This window comes from Suhomyces tanzawaensis, assembly GCF_001661415.1.
Source record: "Suhomyces tanzawaensis NRRL Y-17324 unplaced genomic scaffold CANTAscaffold_8, whole genome shotgun sequence".
NCBI lineage: Eukaryota > Fungi > Ascomycota > Pichiomycetes > Serinales > Debaryomycetaceae > Suhomyces > Suhomyces tanzawaensis.
In genome coordinates, this window is record NW_017963643.1 from 296,267 (window position 1) to 316,180 (window position 19,914).

At 49.4% G+C, this 19,914-nt stretch overlaps 6 protein-coding genes across 6 annotated transcripts; 3 read left to right on the top strand and 3 right to left on the bottom strand.

The window, feature by feature from the left end:
* Positions 1 to 3,220: 3,220 nt before the first annotated feature.
* WOR2 (Zn(II)2Cys6 transcription factor WOR2) lies at positions 3,221 to 4,524 on the top strand (the record flags this gene model as incomplete). Its single annotated transcript, XM_020207015.1, has 2 exons — positions 3,221 to 3,488; positions 3,590 to 4,524. The coding sequence occupies 2 exons, from the start codon at positions 3,221 to 3,223 to the stop codon at positions 4,522 to 4,524; spliced, it is 1,203 nt and encodes a 400-aa protein (XP_020062183.1).
* Positions 4,525 to 5,774: 1,250 nt separating this feature from the next.
* Positions 5,775 to 6,323, top strand: RHB1 (putative GTPase; the record flags this gene model as incomplete). Its single annotated transcript, XM_020210662.1, has 1 exon — positions 5,775 to 6,323. The coding sequence occupies one exon, from the start codon at positions 5,775 to 5,777 to the stop codon at positions 6,321 to 6,323; it is 549 nt and encodes a 182-aa protein (XP_020062184.1).
* A 2,136-nt stretch (positions 6,324 to 8,459) lies between these two features.
* Positions 8,460 to 10,904, top strand: CANTADRAFT_57044 (uncharacterized protein; the record flags this gene model as incomplete). The annotated part of the gene is made up of 3 exons (XM_020210654.1): positions 8,460 to 9,226; positions 9,344 to 9,884; positions 10,044 to 10,904. The coding sequence occupies 3 exons, from the start codon at positions 8,460 to 8,462 to the stop codon at positions 10,902 to 10,904; spliced, it is 2,169 nt and encodes a 722-aa protein (XP_020062185.1).
* Positions 10,905 to 11,833: 929 nt separating this feature from the next.
* Positions 11,834 to 13,132, bottom strand: CEM1 (fatty acid synthase; the record flags this gene model as incomplete). Its single annotated transcript, XM_020211926.1, has 1 exon — positions 11,834 to 13,132. One exon carries the CDS (start codon positions 13,130 to 13,132, stop codon positions 11,834 to 11,836), a length of 1,299 nt encoding a protein of 432 aa, XP_020062186.1.
* Positions 13,133 to 15,274: 2,142 nt separating this feature from the next.
* Positions 15,275 to 16,750, bottom strand: CANTADRAFT_92243 (uncharacterized protein; the record flags this gene model as incomplete). The annotated part of the gene is made up of 1 exon (XM_020211931.1): positions 15,275 to 16,750. The coding sequence occupies one exon, from the start codon at positions 16,748 to 16,750 to the stop codon at positions 15,275 to 15,277; it is 1,476 nt and encodes a 491-aa protein (XP_020062187.1).
* Positions 16,751 to 17,832: 1,082 nt separating this feature from the next.
* TRY4 (Try4p) lies at positions 17,833 to 19,182 on the bottom strand (the record flags this gene model as incomplete). The annotated part of the gene is made up of 1 exon (XM_020208111.1): positions 17,833 to 19,182. A coding segment is annotated over exon 1 (598 nt), but the record flags the coding sequence as incomplete, so codon positions are not given.
* Between the last annotated feature and the right edge of the window lie 732 nt (positions 19,183 to 19,914).

The window sequence follows — 19,914 nt, forward strand, 5'->3', positions numbered from 1 at the left end:
ATTTCAGGCTGCCAGGTTCTATGCCGGGTGCGCATTCTCCGATGTTTGGGGGTTTAGCGAATATGTGTGGCCCGCATGCAGGCTTCCACGGACACGCGGAGTTTACTGGGGGTTTAGCGGGGATTACCTCAATGCGGCCGAACAATCGTGGCCGGGCTCGGTCCCCCACGCCAAAACAGGCCATGGCCGCCATGTGCTCCCTATCGCCATCCGCTTCTAGCTGTGGATCACGCATAGCCCTTCTATCGTGATACGCGCCGGGCGGATTCACGGCTAGCCCTCGCCTAAACGGCAGCTACCAATAGCTTCCCCCCCTAGTCCTACGACAATCGAGATAATATCCCATCACAATACCAGCGGGGTCCTCATGTAGCTGAAATAGGAACAATAAGCGTACAATCAGAGGTGAAACTGTGGAATGAGCGCTTCTGGCAGCATCCCAGGGCCATAACCGTGCACTAACGGGAGAAATAGCCTACGCATGATGCCGGAGCCGCAAGTCCAATAGAGTTGGGGGGTGCCAAATAAGCTACATCGACATGACCAGTCTATGCACCCAAGAGAATCTGGCGACAGGTGCAACAATCATGCCTGGGCAGGTTGGTGCTTGGAGCTGAGACATCAGTCCCAAACGAGCACTGCAGCTCCACGGATTTAGTGCTTGTGTCAGGATCGTGCCTAACCTTCCGCAGATCTGGAATTGGACCGTCATGCTCAAGGGGAGCAGCCGGATTGAGTGGTTGGCAATTTCATTTAGTTGTGCTTCTCCGGCAATAAGCGCATGGGGGCGAAAAGAAACGCTAGCTAAACTTTGTTTCTCGGAGATGGTGCCCACAATTACGAAATGTGATCATGAGGTTTATGTAATCGCTAAACTGAGCGAGAGTATTGTCCCTGCGATTTACTGGCAATGCAGATTTAATATTTATTAGTGCATAAGAATATTTTAACCGGATTCACCTACAGAAATAGCGTGGGGGTTCTTTTTTACGGAGCCTAGATACACGAACTCAAACTAACTTTGATAACCTTCGATTTCAAACTCTATTCCATGTAATGCGGAGGTGTATAAAATTTGGAATATTTTAACTCCTGGTACTGATTTCTTAGCCTTCGGGATTTCTCCCAACAAAATGACATGAAACCGCCGTGGCAACCGGTGCGGAATAGACAAAAACCCGAAGTGCGGAATAACAGGATCTACAGATTCTGAAACCAGGCCGGAATAGACAAGAGTGGAAATTGACATCTGGTGGTGAAACCCTGCGCGCGAGGCCCACGGACGAAGGACTAACGAACACTCCCATGCGTTTGTTACACACAAACGATCAGGGCAAGGAGAAACTGAATACATAGCATGGCATGGCATGACAGGGCGTTACATAACCCTTGACGCAAAGTATGGGTTGTCTACATGCATTTCCGCAATTTGCGACATCATGAAATCTCATAAACTTGCTATTTTTTGGTGTTCCGTTTCTATTGATCGGATTCGGAAATGGTACTGCTGGGCCATATAGTTCTTGGGCTACTTTGCTGTATTCTGGACAATCGCATCCTTAACTTCGGCATGGATATATGTAGCTTGCAGAAATCCCTACCACCAAGAAAATACAGGGGGCCCTAAGGTTTAGCCAGATTGCCCTTCGTAGATTGCCATAAAATTTATGGAAGGGAAAAACCCTAAATTTAGGAGCCAGGAGACCACATCTGAGGCATCCAGGCGCATGGCACTAGAGGTGAAAGAGACGTATATCTATATATATAAATGATCTGGTAATCCTACCGTCCAAACCGTTTGAGGAGCGATCGTTAGTCGATGGGCAGATTGTATGCACGGTGAAATTTCTTGTTTTGGGTTGATGATGAACAATTCTCAGTTATCATCATATTGTTGGGATTGAAATAGTATTTTTTCTTTCAGGAACGCAATATTGAAACAGAGACTTGGCCTTTCGACTAGGCTCCTGTGACATCGCCGAAAGCGAAGTAAGGATAGGAGCGGATGAGATCAAAGTAAAATAATTACAAAAAGATCCAGCAGGCAAGAATAGGCGCGAAATATTTGTGCATGACAAGAGCGCATAACCAACAAAAAGATCAGCCTGGACAAGACTTGAGTTAGAAGCGCAACAACTGCAAAGTGACAATAAGGGTAAAAAGGTGGTGCCAGATGCATTGTCGTATTCTGCACAGTATGCGGATAACTCCGCTAGTAGGCACCAATACGAAAACCTCTAATGCAGTTTAAGGGTTTCCGATATTGACACGGGGATTAAGGAGAACCCATGTTTCAAACAAGGTTTGCCAAACTCTATTTCGAACAAACCATAAATGATGGGGATGAGACTCGATGTGGGCCATCGCCTTGGTGGCAATCGGTTGCACGATGATATTTAGGCTAATAGTTAAGCAATAATATCCACAAAATGAGGCAATTGTTACGTTTCGGTTAGAATTGAAATGTTTGCGCAAGCTGTACTAACTGCACAAAATGGAAAAAATGCGCGATGTAAGATGTGGTGGGGCTGGTGTTCATATCCAGTGCTCCCTAATCCTGCGGTGGTGAATAATATATTATATTTTATCTGTATGATTCATATATCTGAACTAGTATAAGCTTTCTTTTCTCCTTTCATCGACCCACAGCTTGCATGTACAGTTTCAAGCCGTGTGTGACTTCAGTATGTGGGTGTCGAGAGGGCTGACAGAGCTCAGGCAACGAGATTGTTAGCACAGGTTGGTCCGAACCCCTATGCGACACAAAGCCGAGTGCCCAGCAATCTCCAGATGGCCTCATTCCCTCACCAGCGAAAACTCAACCCTGCCCCCGAAATATTCCTGGAAGTATGTGAAAACCTGTACGTGCCTCTAAAAAATAAATTATCAATCTACAAAATGCACACAAAATAAACAAAGAACTCAAAGTAAAAGAAGCTAAAGAACAAGTTTAACCAGTTGGCGTGGCGGTTTGTAGTGGTCGCGGTCGGAAACGAAGTCGGAACATGCATTACGGTTGTCTAAAATTTATAACTCCATTAAATATATATTGATATATCCGGAACTATTTCTATGTCAATTTTTGCCTGAGCCTCCACCACCAGTATCCTGACTTTGACTTTTGTCCCAACCACACCCTAAGCAGTGCTTGTCCTTCACCACCACCTTGATCCCCCACCGCACCTTTCATCCACCTGACCAACCTTATGTCCCATCCATAATGACTCAACTTCCTTCAGTGTCGGAATTGATGATCAAGTCCTCCAAAGACAGCTCGCCCACCAGCAGCCTCCCGCTCCCTGCAGACACCAAGCCAGTGTCGGCGCCCCGTTCGCCCTCCACCATACCGCGGATCTCGTCCTCCTCATCCTTCTCCAACAAGCTCAACTACTCGTCCTCGCGGGCCAACCTCCCCCCACCGGCGCCCATCCGCAGGCTCACCGAGCCCTCCATCATGTACAACCAGACGCCCCAGGCGCCAGCGCATAGTGTGCCCCAGCATGTGTACCCTGCACCACCCACGGCCAGAGCGCCGGCGTCTGCACCAGGCCACACCCACACCCCCCATAGCACCGACTACTTCAACCAGTCGCATTACTCGCATCCCCCCACCCTCCTGTCAACTACCAGTTGAACCAACGCATGTCAACATCCTCGTCCATCGACCCGCTCACCAGAGAACCTTCCACCACCACCTACTCCACCATCAACTCCTCGCCGTCCATGAAGACCCAGGCGGTGGCCAGCGCATCCAACCTCCCACCAGCTCCCCAGTACCCCCACCCCAGCCATAGCCAAGGCACCCTGCCTACGTCAGGCGCGTCCTACCCTTACCACGAGTTCCCCCAATCGCTTCCGCAGCCGCCGCAGGCTCCACATGCGCCAGGTCCCCACGACATGAACCCTCCACCAGGCTACCCCTACTACTACCCGGTGGCACCGGTGTACCAGCAGGGTCCGCAGGGCGAGGTCCTCCACCACCAGCATGTCCAGCAGCCATACATGTACCAGGTGCCGCCAGGGGCAACCCCTGCAGGTGCCCCCGGAACTGGGTACTACCACCCCGGCATGCCGCCCCGCATGATGTCCCAGACCATGGACAACGGACTCTCGATGGTGGGCATGCAGATGGCGCCAGGAATGTATGAAGAGAATAACGCGTTGATCAACAAGCGCCGCATCATCAAGAGACGGACGCGGACTGGCTGCCTTACGTGCCGCAAGAGAAGAATCAAATGCGACGAGCGCAAGCCCACCTGCTTCAATTGCGAGCGCTCCAAGAAGGTGTGCTTGGGGTACGAGAAATTGAACGGCTTGGGCAACAAGAAGAGAAGAGACACCAGCCTCGACTTGCTCCAGGACGGCGAGGACGACGACAACGACCACGACCACGACCAGGCGCTGCTGCCGCTCCAGGAGCAGGAGGAGGCTGCGCAGGCCTCCAAGGACCAGAATGGTACTGGTGACCATTCTGGCGCAAGCCCCACCGACTCCAAAGTGTCGGTGCATAACTTGATCAAGTAGGCGGGTGCATTGTGCATTGTTCAGTTCGTCATGGCATAACATTTTCGGGCTGGCGCAACCAGAATCAGCGGGGCTTGCGCCCTGCTTGTAACATTAATATCTGTCACAATACTTCTATAGCTTATTGTATACTATGCGAGCTCCGCACCTAATAATACACAGTTAAATACACACAGTTAACAATCCTCCATAGCACTGGCGGTCCAGTCTGGAGGCCACGTGACTCTCACTCTGGTGAGCTCTGGTTCCTGCTGCACCGAACAATAATGGATCTGGCTCTAGTGCGGTGCTGCCTATAATCGCCAGACACAATCCACTATTGTAGCTGTGGGTTGGTGCCCCACCATGAGTTAGCGCCGCCAGCATGTAGTTGGTGCAGGAAGCGTATTGCCCCACCGGGCACCTGGGCCCATCCAGCCCGGACTGGACGACCCGGCGGCTGGGCATTTCGGTTCGTATTGAGTAACTGCCGAAGATCCAAGCCGCCCCAGATGCCCCAATGACCATCGACCACATGGGGTTTTGCCGGGCTTTGCACGGGGACAGCCTGAGCCTCTATTATGCGAGCCGTAAATCCAGCACCAGATGCGTCGTGAGATCTGTCGGCTGTTCCAACCGACAGTGTGACTCAACTTTAAATGGAGGAGATAAGCGACAGCATGTGGTGCTGGCGGCGCTTTCTGTTTGGTGGAGCATGGGGCATGCAGATGTGGTACTCGCAAGGGTTTCCCTTCCACGGCTCTTGCCGCGAGAGTCCTGCTCGTAATGGATGGGCGTCGCTGCCCTACCCAACCGCCCCTCAACGAGGCTGTGCCAGCCTTGCAGGATTGGGGGATCCTCCACGATTGTCTCTTGGCTACATGCACTATTCTCGCTTGATAATATCGGCCCAGATCTCGGGCAAATCTTCCACGGCAAGTCTAACTTGCACTAGTGCATGTACTGCACGCTAGCGCTGGGCCCACTTCAAGTAGTGCAACTAGTGCAGCCAGTGCAACTAGTGCAGCCAGTGCAACCACAGGATGTCGCACCACGCAGCCCCCGCGCCTCGCTAAGCGCACACGACAAATGTCCACCCGTCGTGCCCAGCCAATATCGCTCGGACATCTTTCTCGACTTATCGGCATCGCTTCCTTATCTTGCTAGTGACACGTATCATACCCTGCACCTCCCTGTGCCATCCTATCACTGGTCCCCATTTTCCCATTCTGTGCTGGTGAACTAACCCCAGCCACCCTGTCCCCCCTACCATGGTCAAAGCCCGCAAGGTGGCCGTTGTCGGCTCTCGTTCAGTAGGTAAGTCATCCATGACTGTTCGCTTCGTGGAAGACCGGTTCGTGGACTCGTACTACCCCACCATCGAGAACCATTTCTCCAGAACCATCACCTATAACAGCCAGGAGTACGCCATCGAAATCTTGGACACTGCTGGCCAGGACGAATTCAGCATCATGAATGAAAAACATTTGATCGGCAACCACGGCTACTTGTTGGTGTACTCGGTGACGTCGCGCCAGTCGTTCGAGCTCATCGAGGTGATCCGTGACAAGATCTTGAACTCGATCGGAACGGACGACATCCCTCTCATTCTCGTGGGCAACAAGTGCGATTTGAACTACCAGAGGCAGGTGGAAACTGCCGAGGGCGAGGCGTTGGCCAAGTCGTTCAAGTGCAAGTTTCTCGAGTCGTCGGTCAAGGACAACTTGAACATCGACAGTGCGTTCGAGGACTTGCTCGAGGCCATCGAAAACATCCAAAACCCCACCGTCAAACAGGACGACAAATGCGCCATCATGTGATGGCTGGGTGCTAATGATTCACGGTTTCTTTGTATAGATTTCTGGTTATTTATTGTTATGTGACGAGTGTAGATGGGGTGTTTCGAGGCGGTTTCCACGGAGCTGCTTAGGAGGCTACCTCCATTATTGAGCTTAATGGTGTGTTTCCATGATTTGGTAGCTCTCAGTGGCTTTTTATTTGGTAGCATCCAGCGTGGCAGCTTTGGTAGCTTTCCATATGGTAGCTTTCAATCTGGTAGAGTCGAGTCTGCAAGTCTGGAGCTCCCATTCTGCCTTGTATTAGTGCCTTTCTCCATTCTCTGGCTTCCTCCAGGTACGAGAAAAGATAATCCAGGGCAGATATGAGCTAAAAGAGGAATACGCTACAAGGGCCTGACAAGACGGATAATATGGAGAGCAAGAAGAGGAAAAAAAAACCAGCCAAGTATCCAGGAGGTTCAGAGATCTTTGGGAAAACAGAAGGGCAATCAAAGGCATAGAATTCGCTATTCAGTTTTGCATCCTGTTGGCCATTTGGCCTTTGGCTAAAAAAAGGTGAGGACAGGTCGAGAGGTAATTTGGGAAAATCAAGAAAGCCATCGTATCTTCTCAAGCGTCTCGCACTTGGTCTTATTATTGGAAAAGTAACAAGATGGAGTGCTCCAAAAGAGACTCGCCTGGCGAACTACAATGACCAAGGAAAGCGACCACCACGAACCAACCTGGAGTCAGTCTATGTACCATACACATATTTATTATGCCACAGAATAAAATAACGTCACCTTTCAAGCCGAACAGCGAGGTTATTTTAACCCAAAGGCGGACTTATACAGAACTGGCATTTTACTAGGTGTCCAGATGAATGACAAAGTCGACTGCGAGATACGAGCCTTCGAGAAGATATTGGCGGATTCGAGATCGGACCGTAAGTACGAATTCAAGAATATTGAAGCGAGCACGGAAATGCTGTCTCTTTAGGGAAAATAGTTACGAGGTGACTTCTAGAAGATGTACTTGGGAAATAAAACCATACGGCTCCATGCACTACACGAAGCATACCTGGGCACCGAGCAAGCTATCGAATTGGGATATTCCAGCGGATGGAAGATGGAGGTTAATATTAATCTGCTGTGGATTTATGTGCCACTAGCAGATTAAAATTAGTTAATGTATTACCGTATGCAAAATAACCTATATCAGGGTATAGTTTATTTTGACACATCATGAAAAGAAAATTTCTTAGAGCCTCTTATGAGGCAAAGAAAACCCTACGGACGAGCGGAACACTTAAACATCTTGCTAGGCTGTCCAAATGACGTTTCCTGGTGTATACGAGTTGAATTTTGACGGATTTCCTATTTTGATCTGCATCCGGTTCTATTTTCCTACACCATTTTACGAATAGCCATTGCAGCTTAGATGCTGTCATGAGTACCTCGTGAAGAACAAACTCTCCTGGCTTTGGCAGGGCTGGTACTAGGATTCTACAAGCTGGATAGACAGTATTGCAGACCTCCTTACTAATTTTCATGTACAGTTTAATTCATTCATACCTGCACTAAAAAACTGAAACAAGCTGCAACATACAAGGCATAGTCAGCAAGAGCACTCGCTAAGCGTAACCTTTATTGTATGTAACAGTGCCTTGCTCAATTGCGATTTCCGAAGTTGCAGCCTGGTACAGTGGTAGCATGCCCGCAATATGCTGATATTATTTATGCCCGACAATTTTTTCAAGTAGAGCTGACTATGACAAGGTTAGAAATTTTTTCACAGCATGCCTGGTTTAAGTGACTTATGACAAGCTGCAGAAATTTTGGATCATCTACATGCACGAAAAACCCCAGTATTGGCCTCGTAATGTCCGGCCCCTCGCTGTCATGGCCGACACGGCACACCTGTTTAGGCCATATTTTCAGATGTGTTTCATGACACTTGGAGGTAATATCTTACATGAGGTGACAGGTTGATGTGGTTTATGACATGACAGAAAATATCAACTAGCAATAACTCGGGCAATTCCGTTCCAGTAGCCTCGAAATACTGGCCATCTCGCTCCTCTGCCTCTGGCCGACACTGCGACACCTGTGTCGCGCTCCCAGCCAAGGAGGTTGCAATCGTGGGCCTCACATAGCGCTGTCCTCGTCCCCTGTTACCATGGGCTCCACACAACCGGTCGAACCCCGGAAGAAGAAGCCCAAAACCAAGCCCGGGCCCTTGTACTACCAGGACGACACCATTCCCTACGACTACATCGTCATCGTCGATGCCGGATCCAAAGGCTCGCGGGTGTATGTCTACAACTGGATCAATCCCACGTATGCCTTGCAGAATGGCCTCGACTTTAAGGCCAGCATCCGTCCAGCTTCCAGTGGTCTGGACGTTCCCGACCCCGTGCGGTTGCCCAAGGTAGCCAGCCACAAGAAATGGCACCGCAAGATCGTACCAGGCATTTCGTCCTTCAGCGAGAGTCCGCAGAAAATCGGAAAGCACCACTTGAAGGACATCTTGCAGTTGGCCAGTGCGGTGGTGCCCAAGTCCCAGCACCACCGAACGCCCATCTTTGTCCACTCCACTGCTGGAATGAGGCTCTTGACTCCCACAGGCCAGCAGGAGATTCTAGATAGCATCTGCTCTTACATCACTGGGAACTCCGACTTCTATTTGCCAGAGTGTTCCACCCACATCAACGTGCTCACAGGTGATGTAGAGGGACTCTACGGCTGGCTCTCTATCAACTACATGAATGGAGCACTCGATCATCCTGACCAGCACCAGCATGGAAAAAACCATACCACTTACGGGTTGTTGGACATGGGCGGTGCGTCCACACAGGTGGTGTTCCAGCCCAATTCCACGGAGACGGACGAGCATCGGAACTTTCTCTATAAGATCAAGTTGCGCCAGATGCCTGTCAAAAGTACGTCTGATGGAAAAAGCGACAAGACCCCAGACGGAGATGAGAAAAGGGACATGCTGCTTGGTGCATTGACAGCTGATAGACGTGAAGATGCGCAAAGCGACACGGACAATGGCACCAGCGACAGTACTTCCGAGCCTGTCCAACCTTCCCAAGATGGGCCCACTGTGGGGCACTACACCTTGCCTGAAAGCACCCACTTTGATGTTTTTTCCGATTCGTTCTTGGGATTCGGAATGTACCAGGCACACAACAGATACTTGTCGTCTTTAGTCAGCGAGTACAAGAACGAGCACGGCATCCACGATGAAAATGGCCACACGTCGAGACTCCGTTCTCCCGTGCCCGACCCATGCCTTCCCATCGGATACACCACCTCCATCAAGATTAATGATGTGACATTTGATTTCACTGGTGCGAGCAACTTCCTAACATGCATGCAGAAGATCTTTCCTATTCTTCTGCACAACGACCACACCACCGAGGACTCCAGCTGCAAGCAGTTCAGCGAGGACAACCAGGTCAGCACATGCTTGTTGAACGATTTGATTCCTGCTTTTGACTTTGACGTAAACCATTTCATAGCTGTGAGTGGCTACTGGGATGCAATTACCAATTTATTGTCGTACGAAACTGGAGAGGCACCAGGCAAGAAGGATCCAGTGGAGAACCAGCAGGCTCACGATACAGACCCGTCCAAGTCCCAACTGCAGCAGTCTGAAGAGTCCAGCACGAACGACCAACTGAAAAGGTCCAAGCACTCAAAAGAATCCAAAAACAAGGATCAGCTGAAGGAGGAATCCAACTCCTCCGCTTCCAAGGAGGACACCTACGACTACGCGTTGATTTATCAAGAAACAACCAAGGTTTGCTCCAAGTCGTTCATCTCTTTGATGCAATTGAACGACGCAAAAAAGGACAAGTACAAGCTCGAGGAGCACGAGCTCGCCGAGCTCTGCTTCAAGTCATCGTGGATCTTGAACTTCTTGCATTTGGGGCTTGGGTTTCCACGCTTTGGCATCGACGAGCGTCCCAACAAAGACAACAAATTCAAGTCATTGCAGTTGGTAGAGGAGTTGGAAGGGTCGTCGTTCTCATGGACCCTAGGACGGGCCATTCTTTATGCCAACGATGAGTACATTCAAGCCTTCAACAATTACACCATCAAGGAAATGAATTTGTCGGAAGAAGAGCAAAACCCCAACTACGAGAACAGCGTCTTGCTCGAGCGTCCAGGCTTCTTCCATACCGCCTCTCCCAACGTGTACAAATTTGGAGCAGAGCAGGATGGAATTGCTCCTAGACCACAGTTTGTCAAACCCAGGGGTGATGAAAAGTACCACTTTTTCGATTATGAGAACCAATACTCGTCGTCCAACGGCGAGCTGGTGTGGAACATAAAACCGCACCGGTGGTACGGCATTTTTATCTTTATGTTCTTGTCTGGAATAATTGTGTGGTTGATGGTAGGAACTGACGGCCGGAGAGTCTTGTTTTCAAGCCTCAGGCTGAGGGTAGCAAAAGCCTCGCAGGCTGTGCAAAAGCTCGTCGGGAGAGGGTCGACCACGCAGTACACCAGGGTGGGCACGACTGGTGCTGACATCGAAGCTGCCGAATACGAGCTCGATGACGTACCCGTCGAGGGGAGCTCTCAGTTCCAAATCGATAGCGATGGTGAGTAGAAGTATATCCGAGTAGAAAAAAGGACGTTGTCTTCATGGATTTGGAGAGCCTTTTTCACTAATGTAAATTAGACAATGTTGCCGAAAGCTGTTCATTGATTGATAGCCGCAACATAAGGGTCGAGCAGCCAAGCTTTACTATCGGATCCAGCTACATTCCTGGATCAGACATCCGTCGTATGTCTATTTTACGTCCTCAGCCACCGAACATATTCTGAACGTGATTTCTGATCTGGATCCAGAGCCAGTCTTGGCTCTTTCGAAAATAGTCTGTAGTAAGGTGGTCTAGATGACACACTTTAAGGACCATCCTACTATTTCAACGGCGAGTTTAGGCTGAAAAACCCTTTGGAATTGGTTGGACTGAAATTAGTGATTCTGAAATTAGTCTATAGTTAAATTAGTGTTCTGAAATTGGACGTTGTGAAATTAGTTATGAATCCCGTTGGAACGAGATGGGCATATGATCGCAAGGGACTGGGAAGGTTGTAGCGAAGCTGAATGCATAAAAGCATGGTTAGTATAGATACCCTTAGTAAAGTATAAGCGACACCTAACTGTAACGCAATCATAGCCGCGAATCACCGAAAAACAACTCGGCCACCCGACTGCAAATTAGCCAGCCAGAAATGACAATAATTCAAATCTAACTAGCCCATTTACCTTGAAGTCTTGCGGAGAGTTGCACAGTCAATGGCTCCGCTGAAGATGTACCTTCTTGGCCGATTCTGGAAATTCCTAGAATAAAAACCACTCTGTCTTGAATGCTAGAAATTTCAGCCAGGACATAGCAATCTGCCCCGTCTGTCGATTTCGTCTCTGCTGTTACCTCCCATCCATCATCTCCAACTACTTTTTGGATGCCCACAACCGCATGTTACTTTTCTTCATATTGGCTATTTTACATCTCTACTGGTGCAATATGTGATTTATGCCTGGTACTTGCCGAAACACACCGTGCTGTTGACGCCTCCGAACCCGAACGAGTTGCACAAGGCATAGTCGATGTTCTTGCTCTTACTCTCGTGGGGCGTATAGTCGAATTTGGCGAACTTGGCCGGGTCGTCGCCTCCTTTGTGGCCGCCAACGATGTCTAAGTTCAAGGTAGGCGGCACCACCGAGTCATGGATGGCCTTGATGGTGAATATGGACTCCACGGCGCCGGCTGCCCCTAGAAGATGGCCCACAGACGATTTGGTCGACGACACCGACAATTGTTTATCGTCACAGCCTTCGAACAACCGCACGATGGCGTTGTTCTCGGCACGGTCACCAATCACGGTTGACGTGGCATGGGCGTTGACGTAGTCGATTTGATGGGGCTGGAGCCCACTACGCTTTACCGCCATTTCCATGGAACGGAACGCACCGTCGCCGTCCTCCTTTGGTGCTGTGATGTGATGGGCATCTCCCGAGAGCCCGTAGCCCTTGATCTCGGCGTAGATAGCGTTGGGGTCCACGCCACGAGCCTTTGCGTGGTCCAAGCTCTCGAGAATCATGATTCCGCACCCTTCGCTGAGGACGAATCCGTTACGACGGGCATCGAAGGGTCTACTGGCACCCTCAGGGTCGTCGTTGAAGTCTGTCACCACAGATCGTGCTCGTGCAAACCCTGCCAAAGCCAACGGATGGATCGAGCTCTCTGTACCACCACACACCATGATGTCGGCATAGCCATTCTGAATGAAGTTGTAGGCGTCTCCCACTGCGTGTAGACCCGTGGCACACGCGGTAGACACCGTGTGGAGGGGTCCCTGGAGTCCGTGCTTGATGGAGATGTTTCCTGCCGCCATGTTGGTCAACAACTTGGGAATGAACAATGGCTGGACCTTCTTGTAGCCGCCAGTAGTGAAGCTGGTGGCATTGTCATGGATGTCGTGGAAGGAGCCGATTCCACTACCAACTGCCACGCCAAAACGGGTTTTGTCAGTTTGTTGCATGTCAACTTTGGCGTCTGTGAGCGCTTCCTGAGTAGCCGCCATGGCGTACTGAGCAAAGAGAGCCAAGCGCCTGGACTCTGCCTTATCTAGATGATCTTCGCTGTTCCATTGAGGTACTTTTCCTATCACTTTGCAGGGGATGTCTTTCCAGCCGCCAGACTGGTAGTCTGGAAGTGTTTTAGTGGAAACCAACCCGCTTTTTCCGGCAAGAAGGTTGGCCCAGGTAGGAGTAACGCCAACACCTAGTGGCGTGATCATTCCAAGCCCAGTGACAACTACTCGGGACATGGTAGGTGATGGTGAAGATTGGGAGTAGTATTAAAGATGGGGAAGGGCAGGAGTTAGCGGGAAGATGGGGAGGTAGTGCGGGCGGCGGGGCGGAAGTTAGCGAGAGGACCATAGGCAGCTAGCGAGAGGATCGTGCGCAGCTAGCGAGAAGATTTTGAGGCGTCGTCGGGCGCGGTGGTCGCCCCTACCGTGGCAACTAGCGAGAGCGGCACTGGGTTAGCGAGAGTGCGCGTGTGCGTGGTGGTATTTTCAAGAAACTAGCGTGTTAGCGAGGGGTGCTCCATGCCCCACCCAGGCCAAGCAATTGGTGTCTTCCAGCCAACTATTCGTTGTAAGCCTCTGTCAGTCCTCTATAACGAACTACAGTTCGCCTCTAAATCCAATGCTTGAAGCGAAGCTGGTGATTCCAGGAGAAGTTCGAACTCAAGTGGTTCGTGCTAGAGGAGCATTGAAAGGATGTACGCAATATGGATGCTGGTCTTCTGTATAGAAGCTATTGGCATTTATGGCGGTTATTTCGAGGAATGGTCCAATTGAGTTAATGACAGATCTGCAGTTCCCTGTGAATTGATTTCTCAATTGGATACTTTGCCTGGAAACCCCACTACTGAGTGCTGTTGTGTGTGCTTTCTACCATTGATGGGCATTTCCACTACTGCCCGTAATTCTGTATTCAACTGTCCTGTAGTAGCTTCTACTGAGTCAGTCCCAATTGATAGTCCAACCACGGATAACACATTGACCCGCGGATATCTGCCAACCGTGACAGGCCAAAAACGCTCTCAGCAGCCACGATAAGCCTGCCACGCTCGGAACAGCCCTATTTTGCTTCTAGAACGCTTCCAATTGCCGTATGGACCCTCTCGAAACCAACAATATCTGGCTTCTTTATGAGGCAAACTCCTACATGGTCGAGAAGCTAAAAAGCATGAGTCCGAATCGCAGAAATCTGAGGTACCCGGATTAACCTTTGTGTCTACTTCCACTAAGTAACAAACTTAAAGATAAGAAGATAAACATAATAATATCTGGAGCTGTCGCTATATGTCTACGCCTCGCTGGCGTCGCCTCGCTGGATCCCTTTGCTCCGACTCATGGTGCCATTATCTGCATGTTGTGTAGCAGTTAAGCATTCGGGAGTTTATTCGCATCTCATTGCATCATCTCAGGGCCAAATTAGATGCGTTAGCAAGCCAGATCGCAATGCAGTGGCTTTCGGAAAACGACTACCAGGTGGATTCTCCCCTGTTGCACCGCTACAGTTCGATTGTGGAACATCCAAAGCCACCAGACGGTTCTCACAACCATGAAAAAATTATCGATCCAGATAGTGGAACACCCATACTACAATACACTGCCAGAGTATCTTATCCATTTGAGGGCTTTCACCGGTTTGTCTGGTAGCGCTGTTGGGTCACTTCACCTGTCCCTTTCGGTCAAAAGAACTGACCTATTTCCGTCAGGGCCGAAGAGATCGCATCTTGCGGATCTACCATCAGATATACGCTCGTAATTATCGCCAAAACCTTCCAGCTGACCAGCGACAAACTGTTGGGTAAGTCATTGTTGCATCCACAAGGAAATATGCGACTGCGATCCCTGAGCCTGGACCCGACTATACTATTGCACCATGGATTGTTTTGAGCCTGGTGCTGCAACAATAGCACACCTCCTCGTTCCATTCGTTTGTACCCAGCCGAATGCGGAAGTGCTTCCTTTTTGACAACTTCAATTAGACTGGTTGCATGAATGCGCATATCCGCAAAATACCGACGGAATATAAGTCCTGGATACAAGTCCCACAATGCGTTCGCTCATGCATGCGTGCCCCCAGCAGCTTGGCTGCTTTGAGCAAATATTTTATAACAAACATCAGCTTATATTCGTTTCATCTATTATAATTTGGATTCGCGCTAATAGACCATACAGAAAATATCGATGTGCTATTTTGGTCCAATAATTTTATTGAGAAATTTTGAAGCGCTGCATAGCGTAAAAATATCGATATATCTCACCTTTAATCTCAAACTCATCCTCACATTTTGGGATATTTCCAAGCCGTGTCAGGAACTCCGCGGAACATAAATTTCCGAGCCCTGCTTGGAGAGTCACGGGGACTATGAAGGTGTTTCACCGATCTCTCTATTTGTCATCACAGAACACCTCCTCGTAGCATTGTAATCGCTTCTCGTCACCAACAATGAAATTGGTGCAGTTTTCTGCGATGTCAGCAGGAAACTCGTTGGCATTGAGGAACAGTATCCATTTTGCGAAATGGTCGTTGACCTGCATGCCCTCTGCTGCAGAATTAGCCGCTAAGACCGACTGGATAGTACTTCTCCTCTGTTTGAGAAACTTAAGCAATTCCGCTTTCTTCAAGTTCTGGTTGGGGTCATAACTCTTGGACTTTTTAATCTTGCGTTCGTATTGCGAGAAATCGGTGATCATCACCTTGAATTCTCTGTAGAGATTCTCTTTTTCTCGTTTGGTTAACTCCAATTCTTGAAGTCTTTCTTGATGCTGATTGAAAAACTCTTGATAATACATCTTTTTGATGTCAGATTTGAAGTCCTGGAGAATTCGGAAGTATTCAATAGGAGGTGATGGGTACTTTTGTGGCTCTGGCTCCTGAATGGGCGACGGGGAATCGGCTTTGACCTCACCCAACTGCTGTTGGACCCACCCATTGAATATTTCTTCTCTTTCCTGGATACTCTTGACAGAGTAAAATTCAGCATGCTGCACCAATTCAGAGATCAATTCCTCCTCTATCATGGGCCACGAATCGTAGATGGAGATTTTGCCTCCGAGAGACTCCAAGAGCCTTACAAATTCGTCTCTCAGACTTGTTCCAGAAATTGCATCTTCACCATCGGAAAGCGACAAGTCCAAATCTGCATTCACCTCGTCCTCCGAATCTGAGCCCTCCTCCACATGGCGTTGTTCTGAGTCCTGCGCAGACACATCACCTGTATTAATTTGTTTACCATCTTTCTCGAGTGCGGATGCTTCAAGCTCTTCATTCTCCTCTTCGTCCTCTTCTTCTTCTTCTTCTTCTTCGCTTGACGAGTAGCCTACCAAACCACCAGCAGGATGTTGCTTCTCGCCATCTGATTGTTCTGTTTCCGGCTCAGGAGATTTTATGAAGCCCTCTTCCTTAAGGAGATTGCTGATGTACTCATCTCGAGCCTCCTCGTCAACCTCTGAGTCTGAATCATGCTTGTCGTCACTATTCTCTCCTGCACTGGCTTCGTTGTCTGAGTGCTCAGTGATCTTCTCTGGAACAGCCTCTTCCTGTTTCTCATCCACGATATGTTGCTGGTTCTGGTTTTGAAGTCCCAAACCTTTCAAGCCACGGATCTTGGCAGCTAGCACTGCCACCTCGTCATACTCTATGCAATTCACGAATTCGTCCCACTCCACGGTCTCAAACCCGTATACTGTCTTGATATCATGTAGTTGCCAGTGGGAAGTTTTGAGCTTGCTGTTGAAGTAGAAATGCTTTCCTGTGGTGGTTAGAATCACGTGCCAGTGACTGTGAATGTCATCCTGACCATCCTGTAGCGGCTGGGAGTAATACGGAACGTGGTACTGCAATTGGGGAGTTCCAACAGACATGGTTGAATCAAGAAGAACGATGGGCGATGTTGAGTCACGCGCGATATGGCACGTGCCGAATGTGTGGATCGAAGGTGTAATAGCAGAGTGTGTTCTTGATCTCAGATCAGAAGCAGTCAGGGTAATGATAAGAAAGAAACTGGACCAATGATTGACTTTAAGAGCTGAAACTCAATTCGTGGGGAGAAATCGAGAGGGAGATTATTGTGAAAATTAACTGAATGAATCGCATAAAAAGAAAAGAACGATACTACATAATAGCGGTTTTTTTAGTGATTTATCAGCATGCTCAGTGATTGATCAGCATGTCGAATAGTATTAGGTGAGTACCTTAACTCTAAAATATGGTTAAGATTTTACTATAGTACTTAACTACATAAAAATACTATTTCTCAAAGAGAAACCCTAGCAGCAGGCAAAGATCTAAATTCAACAACTCAACTGTAATATGGCAGCCAAAGATGTTTGGTGTACCTAGTCACACTTGTACCTCTAGAGCTGGTAGACGTTAGAGTGGTTAATAAGTGGATAGGAGGTGAAATACTTTTAATATTCGTTTTATAAAAAAAAATTTGCTAACAGCCCTTTCTGACAAGAGGGTAACGAAGTTTCTCTCAGGGAAGAAATTAAGACTAACCAGTATGTAAGAAATACATATGAAAAGAATGAAATTTTATTATTGTCTTCCAGGCATTATTTGCTAGGATGTGTAACGTATTTTGGTCTTAAAATTTTAGGACTTTACATTCTTGTGTTGAGCAATAATTTCTTTTGCTCCAGGTGCAACAAAGGTAGATTAGTACCTAATTCTTTATCGAAATCCGTATGTACAGATGGAGGTATCTCTACATATGTGGCAGCATCAAAAAGTCAAATGCACTCCATAAATAGCTGCGAAAATACTGGCCACCCAAAGTGCAAGCCAAGGGGTGTGGTACGGGGAAACGGGGGCTGTATTGTTTAGTTAGAATCAAATTAATCAAATATTGGATCATTCCTAGCTAGCTTCCATGGATTTTGCGTTATCAGTAAACGGCCGATACTAACACCAGCAAAATTTAATTTAAGAAACTTGGTTAAACTCATACTTTGGCAACAAGCAGGGTATTTATATTATAATTTTTATGGTCCCAATTTTAATCTGAAATGATTTAATTTGCGTAACTTTAATTTCAATCGAAATCCATACGATGCTGCGTTATCGTAAAATGCCATTAAAAGGCTAGTAATGTTCATTAGCCGTCCGCAGTAATTATTGTACCATTGTTGAAACCGCTGTTCTGCCACAAAAAACTGCAGTTACAAGAGGCTCTATTACAGGTGCTCTTTGCTCTGGATTGAATAAGTTAAGTATATGTAATCCCGTGGCCTACCAGAGGCATACGAGAAGGGCGTAATGCTTCACGTGATCCGGATCACGCGGTCTCCCACCCTACGCCAGTTACGTGACATTCATTACAGGCGGGGGCCCAATGGTATTATACACAGGCAAGACTAGCTCACCAACATATTGACAGACATCTTCATGCGCTTTTTCTGGGGGTCCTCGTATCCTGGTGGCGGGGGCGCCTGGAGCGGCGTGGAGGGAGTGTAGCTGGCAGTGGAGGGGGCGTGGATCACTGCGGAGATTGCAGGCGCCTCCGGCACAAACGCGGGGGGCGCTGGCGTGGGCATCAAGTCGGAGTTGTCTATGCTTCTGCGGGTAGTGGGAGTGTCGTGCGGGTCGCCCTTGTAGTCCATGCTGGTGTCTGCAGCGTCCAAGTAGTCGTCGGATGCGTTTGTGTGCGACTCGTTGCGGCGGTACAGCTTGCGTATCCTGCTGACTGCCAACTCGGAGCCCTGGTGGAGGTTTTTGGCGTGGCGAAGCAATAAGTCTCTTCTGGAGAACGGGCGCTGGCAGATACCGCAGGTGAACGGCTTGAGTTTGTTGTGGGTCGAGAGGGTGTGTCTGGTGAGGTGTTCCTCTCTGGTGAAGGCGCGGTTGCACTGCTTGCAATTGTAGATTCTGGGATTTCCGGAGGCTGTTTTGGAGCCGTAGTTGGGCCTGGGGTGGTCCTCCGGGTAGGGAGGGCCGGTGGGGGAGACGGGGTCTGCCATGGGGGGATGCGCTTGGTGCTTGTAGTGACTGCAGGTGTCCTGGAGATATGGTGACTGCAGTTGTAGTGACTGGAGGTCTGTGGGGGCTCCAGCGAATGTCTCGTCTTGTCTGTAGGCCGTCTAGTGTGGCGGTCGTTTTGTTTCTGCTGATTTATCTTTCTATCTTGACTAATTTGCCAAACTGAACTACCGGTGCAGATTCAGCAACTATATACGAATGTGCCAATCTGGCGGTGTGTATGCCAGTCACCGTCCTATTAAATAGGAGGGGACGCTTTTGTGCGATGGCCACCCCGCATTTTTGTAAAGTGACTAGAAAGGTGGGGTACAGTGGGGGAAAGAGGGGGGGGGCCTGGGGGGAGGGGTGGCCCACGGCGGGAGTCTGCACCCAGCGCCAGGCTCCGAGACTCTGGCGCCAGTGGGGGCAAGAAGGTGGTGCCCTATCCGTCGTCCCATCGCCCACAGCCTTCCCCCACTCCTACACCTGGCCCCCACACACCTTACCCCCACCGTCCCACTAAAGCTCCCAGCCCTGCAGTGCGTGCGGTACGTGCGGTGCGGTGCGCCTCGCAAATCGCTCGCCTAACTAGGCAGGGGGCCTCCCGATTCCTGGCCAATGCAATCCTTCCCCCTCTCTCTCTGCGCACGTGACTTCCCCAATGGGGTGGCGTCGCTTCCGCCCCACCCCACGCTCCTACCGCCGAAGGTCATTATTGCGTGGAGGCTCGCCGTTGCGCTCACCGTTGTACCGTTTCTGCCCGGGGTGTACGCTTCAGGACCCTGAGAGCTCTGACTCGGGACGCCTAGCGAGGGGACCGGGTCAGCAGGGCGTGCGCTGCCCTACTAATGTCGCCCTTGCTAGTGTCGTCTTTCGGTGTCGGTTTCTGGTGTCATTGTCTGGTGTCACCTTCTGGTGCCATGGCGCCGATGCCTGGACCCCTCAGTGACGCTCATCAGCGGGGGACTCGCGGGGGGCACGTCACCTGAAGAAAGTCACGCATTCGCTTGGTTCTGGCGGGAGCTTGCGTGCAGGCAATCGAATGAGACCATTAACTAATATAACTAAA